Below are 12265 nucleotides of genomic sequence, written 5' to 3' on the forward strand. Positions count from 1 at the left end.
ATTGTTATGACTGATATGCCCTCTTTTCTTTTTATGTAGATTCTGGGAGTTTTTGACTTTTTTGGCTCATACGCTCATCTTCACCATTGGTGGTATTGTAATGGCTGTTAAAACATTTGAAGATGTAACAATCAATGATATATTTTATATCATAGTTCTTTACTTTGGGTTGATTGTGATAAGGTAAGGAACATTATTATTAGATTACATAGAAAAGCTGATTCTTAATAGGGATGTGAATCGGGTGTTCAATTGTCTTAACGATCGATTTTGGCTGGGGGGGGAGGGAAATCTGATCGTCATGGTTTTTGTTTTTTTTAAATCGTAAAAAATCGTAAATCGGGAGAGGGCGGGAAAACCGGCATCCTAAAACCCACCCCGACCCTTTAAAATAAATCCCCCACCCTCCCGAAACCCCCCAAAATGTTTTAAATTACCTGGGATCCAGTGGGGGGGGGGGGGGGTCCCGGCGCGATCTCCCGCTCTCGGGCCACGGCTGCATTAAAAGAAATAGCGCCGGTGGCCCTTTGCCCTTACCATATGACAGGGCAAAGGTAGCGCCGGCGCCATTTTGGTTCCTGTCACCCGACGTCACGAGTGCAGGAGATCACTCCTAGACCCCCAGGGACTTTTGGCCAGCTTAGGAGGGCCTCCTGACTCACACAAATCCAGCGGGGGTCCGTGAGCGACCTCCTGCATGCGGGCCGTATTGCCAATATTCAAAATGGCGCCGGCACTACTTTTGCCCTCATTGCTGGAGACTTTAATTTACATTTCAACAAAATGCAACAAAATCATATCATATCTAACTTCTCTGATGCTCTTCAAGGTCTTGGCTTTATTCCACTCATAACAAGTCCCACACACAGACAAGGAAATACCTTAGATCAATTATATTATAACCAATCACACATAGAATTCTCCTCCGATATCACTGCAGTACCTTGGTCAGATCATTATCTCATCAAAGCTATAGGTAAAATAAAAAATCCTCAAAACATTCAATCTCACTCATCTCAAAACAACCCTACTGCTCTACGTAGAAAGAAAGTAAACAATGATCTTTTTATTAACACATTAATACCATTAATCAACCAAAATTCAGACTCTGACGTAACTGATTTAGTAAATGACTGGAACAACTCTATCATCGAAACACTAAACCAAATTGCACCACTAAAACCACAAAAATCAATAAGAAAAAAACCAACCTTATGGTACAACGATTCCTTAAAGAACACCAAACGTAAACTTCGCTACCTCGAGCGATGATGGTATAAAAACCCAATACCTGTACGAAAACAAGAATATTATGCACTTCTACAAAAATACAAAAAAGAAATAATACAGACCAAAAAATCTTTCTACTCCACCAAAATAAAACAAGCAAACGGTAATCCAAAAACTCTTTTTACAATAGTAAAAAACTTAACAACAATACAATCTAACATACCATCCGATACTTCCGATGACTTTTGTAACAACATTGCCTCATTCTTTAAAAAGAAAACTGATGACATCTCACACGAATTCAATCTGTTACCAATTCCAAAAAATAACACCCCCCAACTCACTTGTGTCTTTTCCGAATTTTCATCTATAAATGATAACATTATAACGAAAATACTTACCAAATCCAAACCATCAAATAGTCCATTTAATCCATGCTCTGGCCATCTACTCAAAGATTTAAAAGATCCTCTTGCACCAATCATTACAAATATAGTAAATGCTTCTTTACAACAAGGTATATTCCCAGATTCCTTAAAACAAACTGCTATTATACCCATTCCAAAAAAGAAAAACCATGACCCAGCCGATGTTACTAATTACCGCCCTATCGCTATATTACCATCTTTAGCAAAAATTATAGAATCAGTAGTTCTACATCAAATATCAGACTACATCGAAGAAAATAATATTTTACACACTAACCAACACGGTTTTAGAAAAGGACACAGTACTGAATCCTTACTCATACCATCCTTTGACACCATAATCCGTGGATTTGATTCCAACACAAATTACTTACTGGTCTTAATTGATATTTCCGCCGCATTTGATACAATAAATCACGACATCCTTATTACCAATCTAATTCAAATAGGCATTTCCGGTCTTCTCTTACAATGGTTACAATTGGTCTCACCACCGTCTCCATCATACTCATGAATGCCCAATCCATATCTAAAAAGACACTAATCCTCAATGACATGCTTACAGACTGCACCCCAGACATCTGTGCAGTTACAGAAACATGGCTCAAAGAATCAGATACCGTCCTCATAAACCAACTCCCATCCTCCCTCTATGACATCTTCCCCATCCACCGACCTAAAAAAAGAGGTGGAGGAATTCTCCTAGCAGCCAAGAAACATCTTAACCTTAAACTCATCAGTATAGCAGCCCCACCCAAACTTGAAATCGGCCTCTTTAAAGCAGATACCCTCCAATTATGTCTAGTTTATGCCCCCCCCTACCATCCTCGAGTCCAATCCCTCCCCCCTAATTGAATTTTTTATAGAATGGATAAATACAGATACACCTTCCATCATCCTTGGAGATTTTAATCTCCACGTTAACTCACACCCTCCTACTGCATCCTGCGAAAATTTCATTCAATCCCTCCTTGCCTTAGGCTTCCGACAAATTATAGCATCGCCAACTCATAAAGCTGGTCACACGTTGGACCTAATGTTTATTAACTCCAATTTCCAAACCGCCAACCCACCCACCTGCACCCCAGTGCCCTGGTCTGACCACTACCTCATTGAAAGCCGTCTCACTTTGAAGAAACCCCTCCCAACTAACCATTCTGCTCAAACCACCATCATTTCCAGAAAAACCTGCCCTAGCGACGAACTAACCGATGCACTAGCCTCATCCCTACCAAGGCTTATCTGCTCAGACCCAGACACAGCCCTAGCATCCTGGCATAGCCTCACAGAAGACATTGCCAACAAATTATGCCCAATCACCGAACGTATCATAAACACCACAGCAAAACCCTCTAAGCCATGGTACACCCAGGAACTAAAAACCCTAAAAGCCAATCTCAGACAAAAAGAAAGAAAATGGCGTAAGGACCCAACCCCGCAACATTCCTCCATCTACAAAACAGCCTTACACACATATAGGCAGTCTACTCTTAAACACAAGCGAGACTTTTATGGTAAAAAAATTCATGACTATAATTTCAACCCCAAAGTTCTTTTCTCCTATGTCGCCAGCCTCACCACCCCTGTCCTCCCCACTATCCCAGATTCCGAGGCCGTGGCCAAATGTGACGAACTGGCCAATTATTTCAAAAACAAAATCTCCAACCTTCTCTCCAGATTTTCCCCCACCAATCCGTCCCCCCCTACTAACCCACCCTTGATCCCCTCCCTGTCCCAACCTTCAATGGCCACAATGGATCTTACCTCCTCTAAAGAAATTACAGGCCTCCTCCGAAAACTTAAACCTGCCTCTCATCCCAACGACACCATTCCCACCAAAGCGCTAATAGCCATTCCCAACAGCATATCCAGCACCATAGCTGAGATTATCAACTGCTCCATCACCCACGGGATAGTCCCAGATTCCCTCAAACACGCTGTTGTCAAACCCCTCCTCAAGAAACCCTCTCTAGACCCCAAAGACCCTTCCAACTTCCGCCCCATTTCCAATCTCCCTTTTATCTCCAAACTTATGGAAAAGGTGGTAAATTCACAACTCATGGACTACCTAGAAAACCATGATATTCTCCATGTCTCCCAATTTGGATTCAGGAAGCACTTCAACACCGAATCCTTACTGCTCTCCCTCACTGACTATCTCCTCAGAGGTCTGGGACAAGGCCACAGTTACCTCCTCGCCCTTCTTGACATCTCAGCGGCCTTTGACACCATCAGCCACCACCACCTCCTGACACGGCTAGAAAGCATCGGCATCTCAGGAATAGCTCTTGCTTGGTTCAAATCCTATCTCTCTAACAGAAAGTTCTCTGTGAAAATTGGAAACAACCTATCTGCCTCATACCCCCTACAACAAGGAGTCCCGCAAGGCTCATCACTCTCATCTACCCTATTCAACATTTACCTCACTCCCCTCTGCCACCTCCTCACTGACCTTAAACTCAAATTCTACCTTTATGCTGATGATGTACAGATCATCATTCCCATTCACAACTCCATATCTGACGCCCTCGAGCACTGGGAAAAGTGCCTTGCAGCCATCAACGCCCTCCTCACCAACCTTCAGCTTGCTCTCAACACCAACAAAACGGAACTCCTTCACATCTCCTCGCACCCCCCTGACCTCCTACCTAACGACCCTAAACTTAACCTCTTCACAGCTCAACCCTCCGTTAGAGACCTCGGAGTCCTTCTTGATCCCAACCTAAGTATGAAACCTCACATCAACTCCATCCTCAAAACTGGCTTCTTCAAGCTAAATGTACTAAAGAAACTCAGACCCCTGCTCTACGCCCATGACCTCCGCACAGTGATCCAAGCTACCCTCACCTCCAAACTAGATTACTGTAATGCCCTCCTCTTAGGGCTCCCATTGTCTTCTATCAAACCCCTTCAACTTCTGCAAAATGCTACTGCAAGACTCATTACAAACACACGCAAACATGACCATATTACCCCCATCCTCAAGGATTTACATTGGCTCCCCATAATGTCCCGTATACACTACAAAACTCTGACCATAATTCACAAGTCCATTTACACCCACAACTCCAACTGGCTCGGCCTCCCTTTCACTGCCCCCCTGTCCACCCGAGCCACCAGATCTACCAACAAAGGCACCCTACACGTTCAATCCTTGAAACAGGCACATCTCTCCTCCACCCGAGACCGTGCCATCTCTATTGCCGGGCCCGTTCTCTGGAATACACTACCTGTCCACATGCGACTTGAACCCTGTGCATTTAAATTCAAAAAGAAATTAAAAACTCTCCTGTTCAACCATGCTTACACAGAATAACTCCTTCCACTCCCCCTCGCAGTCCCCTTTCAGGTAACCTCCTTATTAAGGAGACTTTCATTGTAAATTGTTTTGGTTATTACCTTCTTTTTCTCCTATCCTTCCTACTGCCTTTCTGTTCTTCCCCCCGCCCAGTTACATTCCCCTGTTGCAATGTATTTTCCAATCTTTCAGTTACTATGTGAACCGGTATGATGTCCCCACAAATACCGGTATATAAAAGTTTCTAAATAAATAAATAAATATCCAATCGCCAACAAAAAATCATGACAAACAATCAATCGTCACAATGGTACACCACTTCCACAGGAGTACCCCAAGGATCAGCTTTATCAGCTCTTCTATTCAATCTATACTTGATACCTCTGTGTAAACTTCTTGACGGCCTAAACTTAAATTTTAAAATCTACGCTGATGACATTCAGTTTATCTTACCTTTCACTGACTCCTGGTCTAAAACCTTCTCATTATTGCACTTATATCTGTGTCTACAATAAAAATCTGGCTCTCTCATAACCGGCTAAAGTTAAACACAAACAAAACAGAGTTAATCTATCTATCCACTATTCCAGACTCAATTCACAAACCTCCGACAACATTTATCTTTGAAAACCAAACCATTCCCATAAAAACACATGCAAAAAATCTAGGGGTTATTCTAGACTCCAAACTATCGTTGACAAACAATATATCTGAAACAGTAAAAAAATCCTTCTATAAAATTTACATGCTCAAGCAATTAAAACCATTACTCCTACCAAATGATTTCCGCCTGATTACACAAACCCTTATCTTGTCTTCACTGGATTATTGCAACGCGTTATACCTTGGTTTACCCCAGTCAACTATTCATTCTCTCCAATTAATTCAAAATGCAACTGCTCGTATGTTATATAATATCCGTCGAAACGAACATATTTCCCCAATTTTACAACAATTACATTGGCTTCCAGTATCATACCGCATAACATACAAAATCCTATCTACCATACACAATCTGATTTACAACAATGACTCAATCTGGTTATGCTCATGACTGCGAATTTACAAACCCTCCAGACAACTACGCTCTTTCGACAAATGTTTATTGGAAATTCCTAATGTAAAATCTGTAAGTCTATCTCTAATCCGTAAACGCGCTTTTTCAGTTGCAGGTCCAACAATATGGAACGCTTTGCCTGACTATATCCGACTGACCTCCAACCGTAGAGAATTTAAAAAATCACTGAAAACTTACCTATTTACCCAAGCTTTCCAGCTACAATAGTTTGTATAAATTCATGATCTTCAACTAACCTTTTAACAATTGTCTGTATTTTAATTTGTGTATGTTTTTGACTATGTGTAAACCGCCTAGACGGATATATATTTATCCATTGAGCGGTATATAAAAACTTTTAAATAAATAAATAAAATAAATAAAATGTCGACATAGTGAGGGCAAAAGTAGCGCCGGCCGTATTGCCAATATTCAAAATGTCGCCGGCGCCATTTTGAATATTGGCAATACGGCCCGCGTGCAGGAGGTCGCTCCCGGACCCCCGCTGGACTTTTGGCAAGTCTTGTGGGGGTCAGGAGGCCCCCCCAAGCTGGCCAAAAGTCCCTGGTGGTCCAGCGGGGGTCCGGGAGCGATCTCCTGCACTCGTGACGTCGGGTGACAGGAACCAAAATGGCGCCGGCGCTACCTTTGCCCTGTCATATGGTAAGGGCAAAGGGCCACCGGCGCCATTTCTTTTAACGCAGCTGTGGCCCGAGAGCGGGAGATTGCGCCGGGACCCCCCCACTGGACCACAGGTAATTTAAAACATTTTGGGGGGTTTCGGGAGGGTGGGGGATTTATTTTAAAGGGTCGGGGTGGGTTTTAGGGTGCCGGTTTTCCCGCCCTCCCCCCTCCCCCGATTTACGATTTTTTGACGATAAATCGGGGGAATTGTTATTGTATCGCGGCTCTAACAATTTTTGATGATTTAAAATATATCTGACGATTGTTTTAAATCGTCAAACAACGATTCACATCTCTAATTCTTAAGACCATATGCAGTTCTGAAGCAAATGCAATTTGTTGCATGATGCATGGAATTCTGTGGCCAAAACTGTAAAATTCTGTAGTATGTTTGTAATATAAAATTTTAACATATATTGGCATCCAAGAAGTGATAAATAGCTTTCTCACAGGACAAGCAGGATGGTAGTCCTCACATATGGGTGACATCATCAGGATGGAGCCCAATCACGGAAAACGTCTGTCAAAGTTTCCAGAACTTTGACTGGCCCCTACTGGGCATGCCCAGCATGGCACTAACCCTGCAGCCAGCAGGGGTCCCCCTTCAGTCTTCTTTTTTCAGCGCAGCGGTAGCCTCGCGGTTTAGGAGCTCTGATCACATTCCTGACAGAAATTCTTTCCTCACGGACTTAGTTAAAATATCTTGCCCCACAGGGGTCCCTCCTCTAACTTTCTCTGGCCGCGGTACTCCGGTAAGTTTTTTCGCCGTTTTTTGTCGGTTACCGTCGAGTTTGGCCCTTGTGGCCTACTGGCCGTCGACCGTACCGCGGCTTGATTTTTTCTATGGCCATGACGTCGGGTTTTCGTCGGTGCCCGGATTGTACTCGCACCATGTCGATCACAGACCCTCATAGAGTCTGTGTAATGTGCTTAGGCCGTGAGCATGATGTCCTGACTTGCACCAAATGTGCCCTCATGACACCAAAAGGTCGCAAAGCCAGAATGGAGAAGATGGGACTCCTCTTCTGTGCTCACACCCCGACACCGTCCATCGCATCGACGTCATCGGAACCGGCACCGTCGAAGTCGCACCAACATCGACAACCGTCCGGTGACCACCTGCCATCGACGATACACGGCCATCGACTCCCGTTTCTCCCCCTCAAGATCGAGGGGATCGAAGGGAGAAACATTGCCATCGGCATCGTAAGTCTCGGACCGTTGAGGGAGCGAAATCATCGACCGAGCCACCGTCCGAGCCACCATCGAAGAAGCCCCGTCCAGGAACGGCACCGACCGCTCCTGCGACCGGGACATCGAGGCCACCCTCACCTGATCAGGGTTTGGGAGTCGCGATTCCGCCTGTAAAGGTGGTCCCTCCGACTGTGCCTCAGCTTCCCTCTTTCGTCATGGAGCCGGAGCTGATTGCCCCAGGTCTCCGGGAAGAACTGGACCGGCTGGTCCAGGAGGCCATCAACAAGGCGATGCAATGGCTCCAGGTCCATCCGGCACCGACATCGGTACCGAGAGTGGAACCGGCCACCGACCCGATTCCAGCAGCGCTGGCACCGCTGCTATCCCGGGTGGAGGCGCTCATGACTGCCCTTCCACCGGTGATTCCCGGGTTTCCGATGGCTCCGGTGCGATCCCCGATAACAGCCTCATCGGGAGGAGAAACACCATTTCGCATCCCTCCTTCGGGAGTTCTGCCTCAGCCATTGATGCCATGTCGTCCCTCGCCACCAATTCATTCATCAGGAGCGATACACACATCGGCGCCATCGATGCCTTCGATACTGGCACCGATGCCTTCCTGGCCATCCAAGGTGCCCCCGACGATTCCCTTGATTTTCTCGGAACCTCAGCCGGGGCCTTTGGGTAGCCAACCCCCTTCTCGTCCTACAGGTCAGCCTACTGATCCTTATGACACCTGGGGTGATGATACTTCCTCAGACACCGATGACTTACCTTCAAATCCCTCTCCTACTGAAAGTAGAAAGCGTTCTCCTCCAGAGAACCTCTCTTTTATTAATTTTGTGAAGGAAATGGCAGAATTAGTCCCTTTCCAGCTTCAGACAGAGCAAGACGATAGGCACCAGATGATGGAGCTTCTCCAATTCCTGGATGCCCCCAAGGTGATCACTTCTATTCCCATTCATCAAGTTCTTCTTGACCTCCTCAAAAAGAACTGGGAAAATCCTGGATCCATTGCCCCAGTACACAGAAAGGCTGACACTACTTATCTGGTACATTCAGCCCCTGGCTTTCAAAAATCTCAGCTTGACCACCACTCAGTTTTGGTGGAATCAGCTCAAAAGAAAGCAAAAAGGACAAAACCACACTCTTCTACCCCTCCTGTCAAAGAACACAAGTTCCTCGACAATGTTGGGCGTCGAGTGTTCCAAGGGGCTATGCTTATCTCCAGGATTGCTTCTTACCAGCTGTATATGACCCAATACAACAGGGTCATTTTCAAGCAAATACAGGACTTCTCTGAAACCCTGCCTGACCAATTACAAGAACATCTTCAAACCCTTGTTCACAAGGGGTTTAAAGCAGGAAAGCATGAGATAAGAACAGCTTACGATATCTTCGACACCTCCACTAGAGTGTCTGCAGCTGCGGTTTCGGCAAGACGCTGGGCCTGACTCAAGTCTTCTGACCTTCGCCCAGAAGTACAAGACAGGCTCTCTGACCTGCCCTGTATAGGAGATAATCTGTTCGGTGAACAGATTCAGCAAATAGTGGCTGAATTAAAGGACCATCATGAGACCCTCAAACAGCTCTCATCGATACCTTCTGACTTCCCTTCTAGACAGCCCTTCAAGAAGGACTCTAAGAAGTCATTCTTCTGTCCAAGGAAGTACTATCCTCCTCAACCAACAAGGTCCCGAGTTACTAGGCCTTATCAGAAATCTCAGCCCCAGAAGCAAAAGCCACAAGCAGCTCCCCAACCGGGGCCTGCTTCAGGTTTTTGACGTTCCTTTGGCGAGCAGCAGCCTGATCCCTCTGCCAGCCATACCTGTGGGAGGTCGATTGTGCCATTTTCACAGCATGTGGCAATCAATCACAACCGACCAATGGGTGCTAGCAATCATTGCTCAGGGTTACCACCTGAACTTTCTTGCTCTTCCATCGGATTCACCACCTCTACAAGCGTGGAGAATAAACGACCACTCTCTCCCTCTGGAGCAGGAGGTTTCCCTTCTTCTCCAGTTAAGAGCAATAGAACCCATCCCTCTTTCACAACAAGGCCTAAGGTTCTATTCCCGGTACTTTTTGATCCCCAAAAAATTTGGGGGGCTTCGTCCAATTCTGGACCTACATGCCCTCAACAAGTACCTCCAGCAGGAAAAGTTCAAGATGGTAACCTTGGGCTCGCTTCTACCTCTTCTACAAAGAGGAGACTGGCTCTACTCTCTGGACCTCCAGGATGCGTACACCCACATTGCGATAGCTTCAGCTCATCGCAAGTATCTCAGGTTTTTAGTAGGCCCAAAGCACTATCAATACCAAGTGCTTCCATTCGGCCTAGCATCGGCACCACGAGTCTTTACCAAATTTCTCGTGTTTGTCGCAGCCTTTCTCAGGAAAGAAGGTGTTCACGTCTACCCCTATCTAGACGACTGGTTAATCAGGGCCCCAACCCAGCAAGCCGTTCGATCGTCCCTGGATTTGACCCTACACACTCTAATTTCTCTAGCATTTCTCGTCAATTAAGAGAAATACTATTTAGTCCCATCTCAAACCTTGTCGTTCATTGGGGCAGACTTGGACACCTTACAGGCAAAAGCCTTTCTATCTCATCAACGAGTGCAAACCCTCGTTTCTCTCGCTCACCAGTTGCAGTCTCAACATACAGCAACAGCTCGATAATTCCTTGTCCTTCTCGGACACATGGCGTCCTCAGTCCATCTCACACCAGTGGCCCGCCTGGCCATGAGAGTCACGCATTGGACTCTGAAGTCACAATGGATTCAAGTGACTCAGCTTCTGTCAACCATTGTTCACATTACCGACGCACTCCGTCTGTCTCTCACCTGGTGGAAAGATAAGAACCATCTCCTCCAGGGACTGCCTTTTCATCTGCCAGGTCCTCAACTCATTCTCACCACCGATACTTCCAAACTCGGCTGGGAAGCTCATGTGAACGATCTGCAGTCACAAGGATTTTGGTCTCCAGAGGAAGCCAAACACCAGATAAATTTCCCGAAACTTCGAGCGATGCGATATGCTCTCAGAGCTTTTCAGGATTCTCTATCAAATCACGTTATCCTGATTCAGACGGACAACCAGGTGGCCATGTGCTGCATCAACAAGCAGGGAGGCACAGGCTCCTTCCTTCTGTGTCAGGAAGCTGCACAGATTTGGGCAGAAGCACTCTCCTACTCGATGTACCTCAGGGCCACCTATTTGCTGGGAGTGCACAATGTCTTGGCAGACAAACTGAGTTGTGTCTTCCAACCGCACGAGTGGTCTCTCAATCCCTCCGTAGCAACCTCTCTCTTCCAGCAATGGGGTCATCCCCAAATAGACCTCTTTGCGTCCCCTCAGAACCGCAAGGTGGACAATTATTGCTCCCTCATTCGCAGCGAGTGCTCTCAGCCCAGAGATGCATTCTCCCTCTCGTGGGCAGCCGGTCTGCTTTATGCATTCCCTCCACTTCCTCTTCTCTTGAAGATTCTCGTGAAGCTCCGTCAGGACAAGGGAACCATGATCCTGATAGCACCTCACTGGCCTTGCCAAGTATGGTTTCCCATACTCCAGGATCTCTCCATCCGCAGGCACATTCCCTTGGGAATGCACCCGCTTCTGATCACTCAGAACGACGGATGTCTACACCAACCCAATCTTCAGGCCTTGTCCCTGACAGCATGGATTTTGAAAGGTTAATCCTTCAACCACTTAACCTTTCAGATTCGGTTTCTCGTGTCCTGATTGCTTCACGGAAGCCTTCCACAAGAAAGTCTTATTCCTATAAATGGAAAAGGTATACATCATGGTGTTCTTCGCAATCCCTTGATCCCTTTTCCTGTCCAATCCCAAGGTTTTTGGACTATCTCTGGCATTTATCAGAATCAGGTCTAAAGACCTCTTCCATCAGAATGCATTTCAGTGCGGTAGCCGCCTTCCATAAAGGTGTCGGGGATGTCCCTATATCAGTTCAACCCCTCGTAACCTGTTTTCTTAAAGGCTTACTCCATATTAAGCCACCTTTACGTCCTCCGGCCCCTTCTTGGGACCTTAATCTGGTTCTCAGGCGGCTCATGAAACCACCCTTCGAACCTCTTCACTCCTGTGACCTAAAATATCTCATATGGAAAGTGATTTTCCTTTTAGCTATCACTTCAGCCCACAGGGTTAGTGAGTTACAGGCTCTACTTATCTTTCCGGCTTACACTAAACTCCTGCAGGACCGGGCGGTACTCCGCACTCACCCTAAATTTTTGCCTAAGGTAGTTTCGGAGTTTCACATTAATCAATCCATCATACTACCTATCTTCTTTCCCAGGCCCCACTCCAACCCAGGGGAACAGGCTCTGCATACCCTTGACTGTAAACGGGCTC

The 12265-nt window shown here is 46.0% G+C and overlaps 1 protein-coding gene across 1 annotated transcript in view; it reads left to right on the plus strand.

Moving 5' to 3' along the window:
* LOC115079138 (sodium/hydrogen exchanger 10-like) overlaps nt 1–12265 on the plus strand; it is a 947289-nt gene that overhangs the window by 82992 nt on the left and 852032 nt on the right. Inside the window, exon 3 of the mRNA XM_029582257.1 lies at nt 40–183. Coding sequence (XP_029438117.1) covers nt 40–183 — 144 coding nt within the window. The remainder of the gene's footprint in view (nt 1–39; nt 184–12265) is intronic.

The sequence above is a fragment of the Rhinatrema bivittatum genome, chromosome 17 (assembly GCF_901001135.1).
Source record: "Rhinatrema bivittatum chromosome 17, aRhiBiv1.1, whole genome shotgun sequence".
In the NCBI taxonomy this organism is placed as follows: Eukaryota; Metazoa; Chordata; class Amphibia; order Gymnophiona; family Rhinatrematidae; genus Rhinatrema; species Rhinatrema bivittatum.